This window comes from Gouania willdenowi, chromosome 16, assembly GCF_900634775.1.
Source record: "Gouania willdenowi chromosome 16, fGouWil2.1, whole genome shotgun sequence".
Taxonomy (NCBI): Eukaryota; Metazoa; Chordata; class Actinopteri; order Blenniiformes; family Gobiesocidae; genus Gouania; species Gouania willdenowi.
In genome coordinates, this window is record NC_041059.1 from 24,551,720 (window position 1) to 24,565,340 (window position 13,621).

At 39.0% G+C, this 13,621-nt stretch overlaps 2 protein-coding genes across 5 annotated transcripts; one reads left to right on the forward strand and one right to left on the reverse strand.

The window, feature by feature from the left end:
• The first annotated feature begins 56 nt into the window (after positions 1-56).
• Positions 57-6,155, forward strand: LOC114478518 (mitochondrial folate transporter/carrier-like). The gene is given in 14 exon segments (XM_028471627.1): positions 57-464; positions 1,201-1,212; positions 1,215-1,350; positions 1,661-1,746; positions 4,022-4,044; positions 4,046-4,177; positions 5,223-5,237; positions 5,239-5,311; positions 5,314-5,336; positions 5,432-5,542; positions 5,544-5,578; positions 5,664-5,721; positions 5,723-5,746; positions 5,748-6,155. Coding segments are annotated over 14 exon segments (966 nt in total). The 5' UTR covers positions 57-262; the 3' UTR covers positions 5,784-6,155.
• A 527-nt stretch (positions 6,156-6,682) lies between these two features.
• Positions 6,683-13,212, reverse strand: LOC114478519 (collagen triple helix repeat-containing protein 1-like). 4 transcript variants are annotated; one of them, XM_028471628.1, is made up of 5 exons: positions 13,076-13,212; positions 11,670-11,747; positions 10,265-10,483; positions 9,674-9,890; positions 6,683-7,130 (listed from the first exon to the last, which is right to left on the reverse strand). In XM_028471628.1, the coding sequence occupies exons 1-5, from the start codon at positions 13,184-13,186 to the stop codon at positions 6,988-6,990; spliced, it is 768 nt and encodes a 255-aa protein (XP_028327429.1). In that variant the 5' UTR covers positions 13,187-13,212; the 3' UTR covers positions 6,683-6,987. The 4 variants fall into 4 exon arrangements, with proteins under 4 accessions (XP_028327429.1, XP_028327430.1, XP_028327431.1 ...); XM_028471629.1 differs by having other exon boundaries at positions 13,118-13,201; XM_028471630.1 differs by lacking the exon at positions 11,670-11,747.
• Between the last annotated feature and the right edge of the window lie 409 nt (positions 13,213-13,621).

Sequence of the window (13,621 nt, forward strand, 5' to 3'; positions counted from 1 at the left end):
CGCAAGCCATCATGTTTTATTTTGAAATTCAGTCCCGGATGTAGTACTATATGAAATTGACGTTTACTGGCGGTAAAGGTCGTGACGTCAAGTGTAGGGTCTTGATGTGACAGTGAGATTTGAGACCAGTTCAAACTACCATGGAGATCTGCATCATGTCAGAAACGTGGTGTAGCCATTAACATGCTGTGGAGAGCCACGCAGCAGCTTCTGTGATCCAGTCCTCAGCTTACACCACTAGCTAACTGAAGCTAGCAGAGCCATGAGCTCCGCTCCCAACAACGGTGCAGTGACCGAGGCCGGACTACCAGGAGGCCAACCGGGCCGTGCTACGTCCGTCACCGGACACCTGCGCCTGGTCTTCACCCACGTGAAGATCGAGAACCTGGTGGCGGGACTGAGTGGAGGAGTGGTGTCAACGCTAGTGCTGCACCCTCTGGACCTGGTCAAAATCAGGTTTGCAGGTACTTTTGGGTCTATTTTATAGTTTGTATTGTACATTTTGATAAAATAGTTATTTATTTATTTATTTTTACAATTTTATTGAAATTTAAATTGGGTAACATTCTGAAATGAAATCTGTTTATTTTAATAAAAAATATTTTAATGTTAAAATAGTTATTTCTAAAACTTTGATTAAAATGTTGATTTATTGAATGTATTTGTTTTTTTTTTTTTTTAAATTATTATTATTGAGATATATTTCGTTTTTTCCCGGTATTTTACAAAGTTTAAGTTATTAATGTTGTAATATTAATTTGGTGTCATGATGTTAATGGAATAATTATATTAACTATTATATTAAAAAATTATATTACATTATATTTAAAAATGTATTTGATTAGCAATTAATTGATAAGTAATTGCTTCATCATCAATGTTTTCATGCAGACTCTTAGTCCAGAATTTAAAAAAAAAAAAAAAACAGAAAAGAAAAAATGACAACTATTTACAACTTATAATAATGTTTTAAATAACTATAAAATAATTTATATTATAATTTATATTTGCCATAAGATATTTGGAGTGCAAATGCTTATTATAGTGTAATATCTCGGGTTACTTGTTGTTACTGCTTCAGTCAAGAACCATGTTAGTTTAGTTTTTGTTTTTGTTATTTAAAAAAAGAAGAGGACGAAGACAGTTTTCTTATAAATAACCGACTGTCTTTTAATGTTTTCATTGTTGTTTTCCATACAGTGAGCGATGGCCTGGACTAAGGCCTAAGTACAGTGGTATGTTACACTGTATGAAGAGTGTGTGGCAGCAGGAGGGACTCAAAGGACTCTATCAAGGAGTCACACCCAATGTCTGGGGTGCCGGGGCCTCCTGGGGTCTCTACTTCTTTTTGTAAGTTTAAAATCTGTTAAATACAGTATATCCCCTCTTTCTCACATGCACATCTCATATAGGTTAAAAATGTCAAAAAGAAAAGCCAAACCCCACTGTTACTTTTCTTGTTAACGAGCCAGTTCACTCAGGTTTGTAGAAGGCCAAAGTGTTTTAGAAGTCCGTAAAACATATATATATTATATATCTATATCTATATATATATATATATATATATATATATATATATAGATATATATATATATACTGTATATGTATATATTTTTTACTAACAAATGTCTTTTTTGCCCCATCTTATCTTCATGCACAGCTACAATGCAATCAAAGGGTACACAAAGGAGGGAAGGCTGACTGAGCTCAGTGCTACAGAACACCTGGTGTCTGCAGCTGAAGCAGGTTGGTTTAAACTAGATAATGCACAAAAGCTTGTTGGGCTTTTTTTATTCAACTTCTCTTAAATGTCCAGTAACGTGCTATTTTTCACCCATCTTCATTTGTTCTAAGAACCCCAACAACATAGTATTTGAGGTTTATTTTCCAAAACTCACCTGTTTTCCAGAGTTTAGCCCTCCTGAATAGTGACTTTCTGAGCAGTTCTAACAACGGGCTGTTTTGGGGGCTGACATCAGCTGATCACTAGCGATTTGTGTTTTTGTTTTCAGCCAAAAAACTGCACATTACAGTAGAACACATGGCTATTTAAAATAGCTATTGGGAGTCAGACAAACACTGTTTCAGGGTTGTGTGTGCGGCGCCAGCAGGCAGGAGTCAATCAGCTGTTTCAGCTGCTTCAAACACTCACCAGAGTTGATACGTCGCTTTCTTGTCATCATCTTCACTACTTATTACAGGTGATAGTTCACTGTTTTGTCCAACCGCTGCATTGCATTGTGTCACAAACACGTAATCTGCCCATTTAATGAAGCTCTTTTTTTTCAGTTTAATCTGGTTTCACACTCAGGGGCGGATTCACTAAGATCTAAAATAAAGGGTGTGGTAAACCAGGTGCGTCCCAGAAACCGTCCTATTGATCTGTTGACCCTATTGATCTGTTGACGACATTGATCTGAGTTAATGCAGCAACACAGTCTGTCAATCAGTCTGCACCATTTGAAGATGATCGACTGAGCATCATCCAGCAGGTCTGACCTTCTGAGTAGCGCTGTGTCACCACACTCTCGTATGTGAACAGTGTGCCATCACTGCGTAAATTACTCATCTGATCAGCTGATTCTGGCCTGACGCTCCTTCCATCATTGCAACACCAGAGTTTGACGTTCAAAACATCACTGAAGCGGCGCGTCCATAATGACACAGCATCCTCTTTCTACCGCAGCGTCAACTGTTTTGTGTCAACATTTACTGCAGTGGATCTCTGTGTGTGTTTGCCACCTGGTTTGTCAGTCGGACTATTTTCCGGTGCTAAAAACAATCACCGCAAGATGTGATCAATTGCATTGCACCCACTGCATTAATTTTATTTGCATTTCCTCCTCCCATGTTTTTTGCGCCTCTTAAGAGATCCGCCTACTTTACATATTCACGAGAGGGAAAACGCGGTAGAAATGGATTGAGGGCGCATTGTGACACGCTGAAGATGCGTAGCCCTGATTCCTTGGAGCTTGTACTCCTTTGTCACCCCATCTGGGTGACAAAAACTGAATGAAATAATACTGAATCTTTGATGTTTAAAGAAAACATTCTTTGGGGTTTTTGTTCTAAAGTCTGATAGTAAACTAATCGACTCTTTTGTTCTACTCTGACTAGATAAGGACATCAAACAATGCTCTGTGTGTAAAAACATCTAGGAACAATAGACAAAAGCAGCTCCTGTTAGAAGTCATTGTGTTTATCATTCCAAGGGGAAATTGCATCGTACTAAATGGCTGATAGTAACAGCCTTAGATCAAGGGTCAGGTAAAGATTTATGATCCACATACAAACACATTGACTCATCATTACCAGAGGTAACGTTACTGTAACTGAGTTGCTTTTATGGGTACTTGTGTATTTCTAAATCAGTCATTTTACTTGTACTTGTTACATTTCAATGCCTATTTTTTCTTCTTTTTTTCCATTTCATGGCACATTGAACATAATCCATATGTTCTTAGTTGTGCCATTTCTGATCATTGCCCTTTGGTTCAGGTTGATGTTTCTACCTATTTTTTTGTCACCCACATGGCACTTTTGGCGTTACACTGTTTTAGAGTTCATCCATTTAGCGATACTTTAAGCCTACGAATTTTTAAAAATTATTTTGAATGTTATTCATTGGTTATTTTATTTTATTGTACATTTTGACAAACCTTTTATTTTATACAGATGCTTTTGCGAAAAATAAATTAACTTTTGTTTCTTCCTTTTTAAGTTTATACCTGAGATGTTTACTGTATCCAAGGGAACCATGGCAAGATTTTTTACCAAAAATGAACGTGAGGGGGTGAAAGTAACTGGTAACTTAGTTTGAGCACTATTGAGTTGAGCTACTTTTTACTTCTACTTGATTAATTTATGTATTTCTTACTTGTACAATTTAAATCAAGTAACAGTACTTCTACCTGAGTAGTGTATATCAGTATTCTTTATACACGCGTGATCACAAGCGTTCCAACATTAGACTGTATCTATAAAACAAAGCATCTAACCTGCACCCACTTGTCCTCTTCAGGTATCCTAACGCTAACCATAACCAAACCCCATCTGGGTGACAAAGACCCGCCTGGTGCTGCAGTACAGTGCAGACGAGTCCAGTAAGCAGTACAGAGGGATGGTGGACGCTTTGGTGAAGATCTATCGCCATGAGGGAGTGCCCGGACTCTACAAGGTGCGACATGAATGTGTTCACAGGCTTCTAAACAGCGAAGCTCATGTGTATGACAGATGTGTAAAAGGGAACGCTCACGAGCAGAGGTGTTTTAAGGTAACGGGGTCATGTCCATTCAACCAGAACTGACCTTTGTCCTGTTTCACGCAAAGTAAGGCTTTTCAATCACCACTAGAGGGCATTGAAATGCAATTTATTAACATTTAACTAATGTAGAGTCAGGGCCACAAACATGTGATTGTTTAATCTGAGGGTCACAAATCAACACGTCAGCATTTAGAATAATGACCAAAGTGAGCATTAACACCGAAAGGAACAAAGGGTGTGTGTGTTTATTGGGTTTTCTGAATATTTTTGGGAATTTTTGTTGTCATTTTGTATAATTTTTGTAGGTGTTGGGTGTTGTGAGTCAATACGTGTGTTTTGTGTATGTTTCTACATTTTTGTGTTGTTTTGCTCTTTATCTGTGTATTTCTGCTGTTTTGTGTATACTTTTGGTTGTCATTTTGTATATTTTCCTGTCATTTTGTATATTTTTTTGTAGGTGTTGTGAGTCATTGTGTGTTTTTCAATTATTTATTTGAAGTCACCTTGTTTATTTTTGCTTGACTTTTTGTGTATTTGTCTGTATTTTTGTGTAATTTTGCTCTTTATCCGTGAATTACTGCTGTTTTAAGTACATACATACACACACACACACTTATTTTTGTTGTATATTTATGAGTGGGTTTTTTTTGCATATTTTGTTGGGGGGTTTTTGTATATTATTTTTCAAGTTTTTTGTATGTTTTTAGCTGTTTCTGCAAATCTTTGCTGTTATTTCTATACTTTTCTGTCAACATGTCTGTTTTTGGTGTTATTTGTGCATTTTACTTTGAGGACAGCACGAAATCAGACCAAGGGATGCATGTGGCCCCCTCATGTCTGAACAGCTTTTTGAAGCGTTGTAAACAACCAGCTGCTAAGCTGAATGGATAAACTGTCTCCAACTGTTCAGGAGCAGAATATGAGTGAAAGCTGTGGGGTTTTTTTTTTATACTTAAAGGGTTATGTTCCTGGTTTTGTTTGGCAATTCCCATGGAGCCCTGCAGTTCATGGCCTATGAGGAGCTGAAGAGGGACTACAACAAATACAAGAGGTTCCATCAGATGCAAAGCTGGTGAGTCAAACGAACCAAGCAGAAAGCCTGGATCCATGTGTTTTTAAAACAGCCACAGCGACTGATCAATGGCTGCTTTATTTGTCTGTAAACAGAACGCACTGGAATACATCACCATGGCAGCATTATCCAAGATCTTTGCCGTGGCCACAACGTACCCCTATCAGGTGGTACGAGCGCGCCTTCAAGACCAGCACAATAAATACACACGGCGTGTTGGACGTCATCAGACGGACATGGAGGTACTACTGCACTGATTGATCTTCTGGTTACATGTGGGATTTGTTAGAATCACGTGTGCTGATTATTGCATTGCTCTCTACTCAGAAACGAAGGCTCTGCTGGGTTTTACAAAGGCGTCATCCCTAACTTGATCCGAGTCACCCCCCGCGTGCTGCATCACCTTCGTTGGTGTATGAAAACGTCTCTCGCTTCCTGCTGGGATAAAGCAAACGAGGAAGAGGAGTGACCTGTATTGATGCCAGGACTGAGAGTTCCGTGCTGTCGTCTCAGAAAGGCGGATTCAGCACTTCAAAGTCTTTCAGCGCTCACATGTGACCATGTGCTGCATCAGGAGAAAACACGCACAAACTGAAGAGAAAAACTTTGCAACAGAATCGGCCGTGGTTTATTTTCGGAGCACAGTTTAAATGTCGGCCATCTGTGTCGGAGTTAGTGGTTGTGCTGAGAGCTTACCATGATGCGACAGATGTGTGTTTAATAATGCAGGAAGAGGTTGTGTTTACACCGGCAGCATAAAGATGAAAATATTAAATTATTAGCAAACCATTGTGAAGTATAAAAGTATTGATTTAAACACACCAGGATGTTTTCCTGAATGTTTGTTTATCTATATGTATATCTATACTTTCACTTTGTGAATGTAGTTCCACTAAAATGCAGTAATATATATTTATATATATATATATATATGAGCTCAAACAAGATCAAAAACTAATTGTAGGAAGAAAAAAAAAGTCTTTGGAATTTGCAGAAATTCTTGATATCAAAATGGGGTCAAAATTCAAAAAACGTTGGAAACCATTGCACTAAATATTGTTTCTTTCCACTTATTTACAAAAATGAGATTCTTTAAAATGTGTTTTTAAATAGTTTTCTAAGCAAAATGTTGCAGTCGAACAAAGGGGGTACTTGGATTCATAAATAAGAGAAAGGGGGTACTTGAGCCAAAAACAGTTTGGGAACCACTGGGCTATTGCTTTTTAAGAACACTGGGTCAGGAGGAAGTTTAGAGAATTATGGTATTCCTACATTCTTTTATTTTGAAATCAGAGTTTGGCTAGCAGCAATATCCTGTCACTATGTCTAATCATGAACTTCAGAAATGTGTTGAACCAGAGAAAACAAGATGTTTATTAACAGTAATGTTAGGAGTACAAAAATGTAAGGAAGACAATGTGGTCAGAATGGTTTCATAATCCAAAAGTATTCCCAGTAAAAATACAGTTTATTTCTGCATTGCATCAACAGTACTTTAGTTTGGAGGCGTGTCAGGTTGAGGCTAGTATTACAACAGGACAGATGCCCTCATGTTGCCCTCAGTGTTGGTAAACTCTACCCGCTCATTTCGGAGGGCCAGATAACAGACTCACGCTTACTCAACATGGATCCATCCTTTCATTCTGGTGTTTTATTTTGGCAGTTCCTCAATGATGATCCTGGAAACTGAGTTCCAGCCTGTAGACGCGTCGCCTCTTGGATAGTCAGCACAGGTCCCCACCCACACCGCCACATCCACCAGGCCTGCCTTAACACCCTCGCACAGCCCTTCAACTGCAGGGAGGGAGAGCAGAGAACAGTGGGAACACCCATAGTTACAGCACAGACTGTCTGTTGAAGGTTATAAAACACAATTAGGAACTATTTATGACTTTTGAATGACATAAGTTCCTAAATATTCACTTCAAAGACTTGCTGAACAATTCCATGGTTTTGTCTTAGGTTTTGTAGAAAAACACAAATCAGACCAGCGGTGAGGAGATACACAGAGTTACAACATGACATGGCCCCATACAACCTTTTCCATTTCTGATATGATACCGATATTGCAGCCTTGAGTATTGGCCGATATCAATCCAATACTATATCAGTATGAATCATACACACTTTTATTACTTGTAGTGTGGAATGTTAGAAAAAGGCTTGATCAAGTGATGTTACTCAAACCGAGAACAATAGTCAGCAATTCAAGTACACTTCAGTTATTTTTACTGTCAGTATAAACAACAAAAACATATCAGAGCGTTTATATCGGAAATTTTAGATGCAGTCCGACAAAATCCAATATTTGTTTTCTGGTTGATATCAGAACAATATCCGATATCCAATATCGGATCAGGACACCCCTAATTTTAACATCATTGTGCCCTAGTTTTCAATATTCACTTAAAAAATTCTTGATTTTGTTACCAATCGTTGTGGAATTGTTAGTGAGAAATTGCAGGATTTGTGGAAATATTGTGAGTTTTTTTCCACAATTTGCAATTAAAAACGACTGCATTCACGTGATAGACACAAAAAATATTGTTGAGTTTCATTAAACTGGTGAATTTGAGAAAACTACAACTGGATTTTTTTTGGTAATTTACACTATAATTCATGCTTATTCCTGTGGGCCAAATTGGATGCTCTAAAGGGCTGGATTTAGGCCCCGGACCTTGAGTTTAACAGGTGCGATGGATGATAATGGGTTCGCAATGACCATTTAATACTATTTTTTCGGGGGAAGGGAAAAAAAAAGCTCAAAAATTTCAGTTGGAAGAATAATCTTGCTTTTATTTGGCTTTAATTCTGGACATACTGTACTTACTGTATGTATAACCTTTTTAACGCAATAGGAATAAAAAACAACAACCATGAGAACAAACTATACCAATCTGGTGTGTAGTAGATCAAGTGGATTTTCGCGATAACACTCTCACCATCGACAACACATCTTGTGACATTTCAATATCGCGATATCTTGTCGCACCATATACAGTATCACCCCAACTTGAACGATTGCCCTGTTCTCTGTACACTCAGAGAAGCCAAGGGTGTAATGATAACTTGTAAGCTTTAAGCTGAGACAGCATGTCTAACTGCTGCGTCACATAGAGTACAATCATATCCAATGATGAGACAACTATAGTTGTGTGTGCAGTTAAATTCATTGCACTGTGTGAGATCCTCCCCTCAGTAACTGCCTCACCCATCTGTACCCCCTGCTTTTAAAGCCACACTATTGGTTTATTAAACAAGCTGCAATTTGCCTATGAAGTCTCACTTTAATTGCTAGCTTGTGATTGTGGTAAGCATTTGTTGATGTCATTAGCCCCAGGGGTTTTCTTACTCTATCCAACCAACACTTTCTGACTAATGTAAAAAACCAAAAAAAAACACTGGTATTTAACTTGTTATTGTTGCTTTGAGCTCACATTTTTAAGGCCTATAAGAACATCATGAGTGTTGCTAAATATAAAGCAACCGTGGCAACAAAGCCCCTCGGTTTGAATCACCACGGGTTGACTCTCGTACGTTTATAAGGATTGAATCGTCACATTTTATTTTGTTGAGTTTTTATTTTCTACTTCAAACTCTGAGACGCAGTTATGTAATCTTGAAAGAGAAAGAAGAGTTGTGATCAACTATCTGTGGTTATAAATGTCAATAAACAAGCCAGGGTTGGAAGCAATTACATTTTTCAGTTACAATTACGTTTTCAATTACCAATGACCAATTACGATTACAGTAACCAGCGTTTTCTTCCAATTACAATTAAATTACAGTTGTTTTTTATCCTCAGAAAGTCAAATACAAATATGCTTTCAATTACTAAAGTTCAATTACAATTAATCACAATAAATAACATAGTAAAAATTAACCTTCCTCTTGTGTTAGCATCTCTTATGATAATGGGTCCTTATTCAGCTGTAAAATACACTAAAAACTAATATCTATCATTTAATTTCTTCCCTATTTATTGGTTACGTTGTTAGGCTACTTGGTCAATTTCAATTTTTTTAAATTTTAAAATGTGGAAAAGCTTGATATGAATCCCATTTTAATAATTGTTAACTACATATGTGTGGAACTGTACATAAAACTGTAACATGGTTGCCCAGTTTTGCATTAAATTATAATAGACAATTTTTAGAGAATTTTCAAGGCAAGTACAGATTCAAAGTCAATTATCAGAACTCAATACGTTTTTAATTATGATTACAACAGCAACAATTGCAATTAGAATTACACCATAATTGTAATTCATTATTAATTATGTGATTACAATTATAATTGACCCAAACCCTGAAACAAGCCCCTTAGTTGAGACATACCAGAGGAGGTTCTGTGGATGTTGATGGTGGAGTTGAGCTCTGGGCTTCCCTGGTCCAGGTATATGATGGACTCTATGGGTAGTGGTCCGGTGCACTCGGCTCCATTAAAGGTGAAGTACCAACGCTGGCAGCAGGCGTTCTTGCACTTGAGTCTGAGCGAGCCGCTGAACAGCACTCTGAGGGCGGAGTCTGAGCGCAGCTTGGTGAAGGTACAATCCTGTGACGAGACAGGAACATGTAAATGGACTTGGTAAATGGACTTGATTTTATATAGCGCTTTATCACCACACTGAAGCAGTCTCAAAGCGCTTTACATATCAGCTCATTCACCCAATCACTCTCACATTCACACACCAGTGGGACAGGACTGCCATGCAAGGCGCTAGTCGACCACTGGGAGCAACTTAGGGTTCAGTGTCTTGCCCAAGGACACTTCGACACATAGTCAGGTACTGGGATCGAACCCCCAACCTCTCGATCAGAAGACGACCCTCTACCACCTGACCCACGGTCGCCCGTGTGTGTGTGTGTGTGTGGCTGACTGTGTGTTTAAAACTAGAGTCATCTCTCAGAACAATGTCACTCACTTACAGCTACTTTACCAAGGTCAATCCCATAATTCAGAGAGTTCCAGGCACACTGCTTGTAGTTGGGCCGCCAAGGTTCTTCAAAGATCTCATTGATGCATTCCCCTTTCTCTCCTTTGAGCCCATCTCGGCCAGGGATTCCCGGCGTACCCGGGATGCCGTTGGCTCCAGGGTTACCCTCTCGGCCAGGGGTGCCTGCAGGACCCTGCATGCAACTCCCTAACTGAGAGAAATCACAACAAAGACACATTTAGCAAAGAAGATGCAACAAACCCATTCCTCTCTTAACATTGCAAGCATCACAGATCCACTCAACCATCACACCCAAGATGCCAAGATACATCACATAGATAAACGCACACTCCGCCAAGAAGCTTTAACATTTGTGAGAACACCACAGATCACAACAAACACAAAAGCAGCCACCGTGTAGCCACGAAGCGGCTGCATGACGCATTGTTAATGAGGAACTAAAGCCTGAGTGATTCACAGCGTCTTCTATAAACAAGCTGCATGTCTGAGTCAAGCACAGAAGGACATTGTGGCTTTTTTTTTTTTTCATTTCCGAGGGGATTGTCTCATGTTTTTCCTTTTCATTGTGCGAACGTGGATAGCAAAACTGATTCTCATTGGTTTGCCCTTTAGCTCAGCAGCATGCAGCTGTGGAGCATAAGGCCAAAAACACAAATAAAGGACCTCAAAGAACTTTTGCTTCGGATTGAATAGAAATCTCTGAGGTAAAGTTTAAAAATCAATTGCAGATGATGAGGGCTTTAAAATAGCCTCAAAGGACAGATTTAGCCATTCCAGCAGTAGCAGCTGTAAAACAGATGCCCATGGCCTGCTTTAGCCATTAGGAAGCAACCTGGGGATGAACGACCTGACATCATCCCTTCCAGAAGTGGAGAACTAAAGTGTGTGGTAAAAGAACTGGTGGGTTTAGGGTAGAGCTGGGTTTGATCTGGGTTTTGAGCAAAAAAACAGGGACACGGTTTCCAAGTACTTTGGCTTCAACGTGGCAAATGCATGCCTTCATCCTAAAGCTTGGTCGATATCCAGCAAGGAAAAGTTGTATTAATGGCTGGTAGTAATTCAGAGCTGTGGAAGGGGATGAATAAATGGAGCCTCTGTCTACTTACGCACACAGATGACTGTTATATTAGCTTCCAGTGGGTCGTCCCTGGAGCTGAGCTGCCAACCCACATCAATTAAACTGCAGCCAGGGTGAATATCAGTAAGACACTGTCCTTTACTGTAACCGAGAGCGTGCAGACAGTGTGTGCTAGCGGCTCATGCATTTGGCCAACCTTCAAGCTAAAGCTTGGAGTTTTCCTGAAGCATGCAGAGAGCAGGCGTGATGCTCAGCGAGGATTTCAAGGAGATGCAAAGGAGCTGGATTTTATGATTACCACGTTTTTGAAATGAGCAGAGCGTCCTTCTCCTGAGTGTCTAGTGCAGTTGGGTTTTTCAGCATCATTTCCAGAGCACTGGATACAGGTGGTAACAAATGTGTTATTATGTGTGTGAAATATCAACGGTGATTCTGCAGCAGAGTGCAGACAGACAGACAGACAGACAGGAGTCTCTTAGGCAAAGGGAAATAAGCAACAGCTACTTTTACTTCCATTTGATTCCCGAGAGACTGGAGAGAAATGTACGTGCTCTCCGTTTCATGCACTCTACAGTCACCTTCATGGAGGATGGTCACGTAATGAAACACAAGGATACTCAAACACTAAAGAGAGTTGATTGAATTTTTTTTACTTTTTGTTTTCTTTGTGTTTTCACAAAGGTCCAGACATCTTCTATCTGTTTTTATTCTTCTGTCTGCTGAAGGGAGACCAACCAGTGACTCTAAAACTACATAACATGGTGCAACTTCTTTGAGATGCACAAGAACTTGGGTGGAATCCTTCTAGATGACTTTGAAGTGTTTTGATGATATAGAATATCTGAACTGATCTACAATCAGGGTTGGATACAAGTCACACCAGAAAGATCGACGTCGTTGTGGGCCAGAGGAAGGTGTCCTAACACTTTTGGAGTCATAGTCTATAAAACTTGAAAAGAGGCAATATTGAGTTGAAAACTAATAGTGGGACAATGTATGGAGGTATTAAAACGCCACAAGGTACAGTATATCGTTGATGGTACCAGGGTTTTCGCAACATTGCAGGGGAGACAGTACATCTGTCCCAAGCAGGCGTGTCTTTTCAACAATATGAGACATAGTCATTGTCCAAACTGGTCTGAAAACATAGACATGCTATTATTGTTGAAAAAGAACATCTCTATATCTTATATCTCTCTGTGTAAATTGTTCTAGTTTGATGTTGTACAAAATGTACGTAAAGTTCATGCAGGCTGGCATTCATTGCTATTTGCAGAGTAGCACTTGGAATAAGTCTCATTTATGTTATTGTTTATTTTATATTCACTTGAGTTGAAAAGTTCATACACCCAGAGAACGCAAGACTCATTCAAATAAAAACACGGTTATTTTTCAAACTTCAATTTATTGTCTTCCCCCCCCCCCCCCCCCTCACCAAAACATCGTCTCGTATCGTGAGCCCATTATCGTACAGTAAATTGTATGTTGTCCCAGCTCTATATCAACCATCTCTTCACTCTTTGTTTTATGAGTGTGACACTTTTATTCAGGTAAGAAACACTAGTATTCCTTTGTAGGAAAGATATTTAGACATCATAGTCCTGATGTAGGCGCACAGCAGACACGTCGCATATTTACTTTAAAAAAAAAACAAAAAAAAACAAAAAAAAAAAAAAAACGCTTTTTCCGTCGGATCCCTCTTACCTTGTCTGCATCAGGGTCCTTTCGGTATCCCCTGTTTCTCACCTTTTCCACGCCATACAGAGGCAAAGCCAAGCAGAGGAGCAGCAGCAGGCGCTCAGTGAGAGGAGACATGGTGAAGTACACAGTGAGCGTTAGGAGAGGAGAGGACTGGACTGCAGGACGCACAGGGAGGCAGGAGGAGGCGCGAGGATTCCACATGATGCAAGGTATTCATCTGGGGCGCAGATTGGAAAGTTACACAAATTCAAATACACAAGCAAATCTTTGCGACATTGAGCAAAAAAAAAAAAAAAAACCACATTTAAAAGTTGAGTTTTTAATTTTTTTTTTTTTTTAAACTTTTGAATAGATTTACAGCAAAACTTGTGAATTTGTGATTTTTTTTTTCCTCGTAAAAATATGTCAATCTAAATTTAAATATCATATATGAAATCGAAATGTTAAATATAAATTTCACGGATGTGATGAAACTAAATATTTAGCTATAAGCAACTTTATTTATATAGCGCTAAGTAAGTAGTAGTTTATTATAAGCGCTTTTTGCAG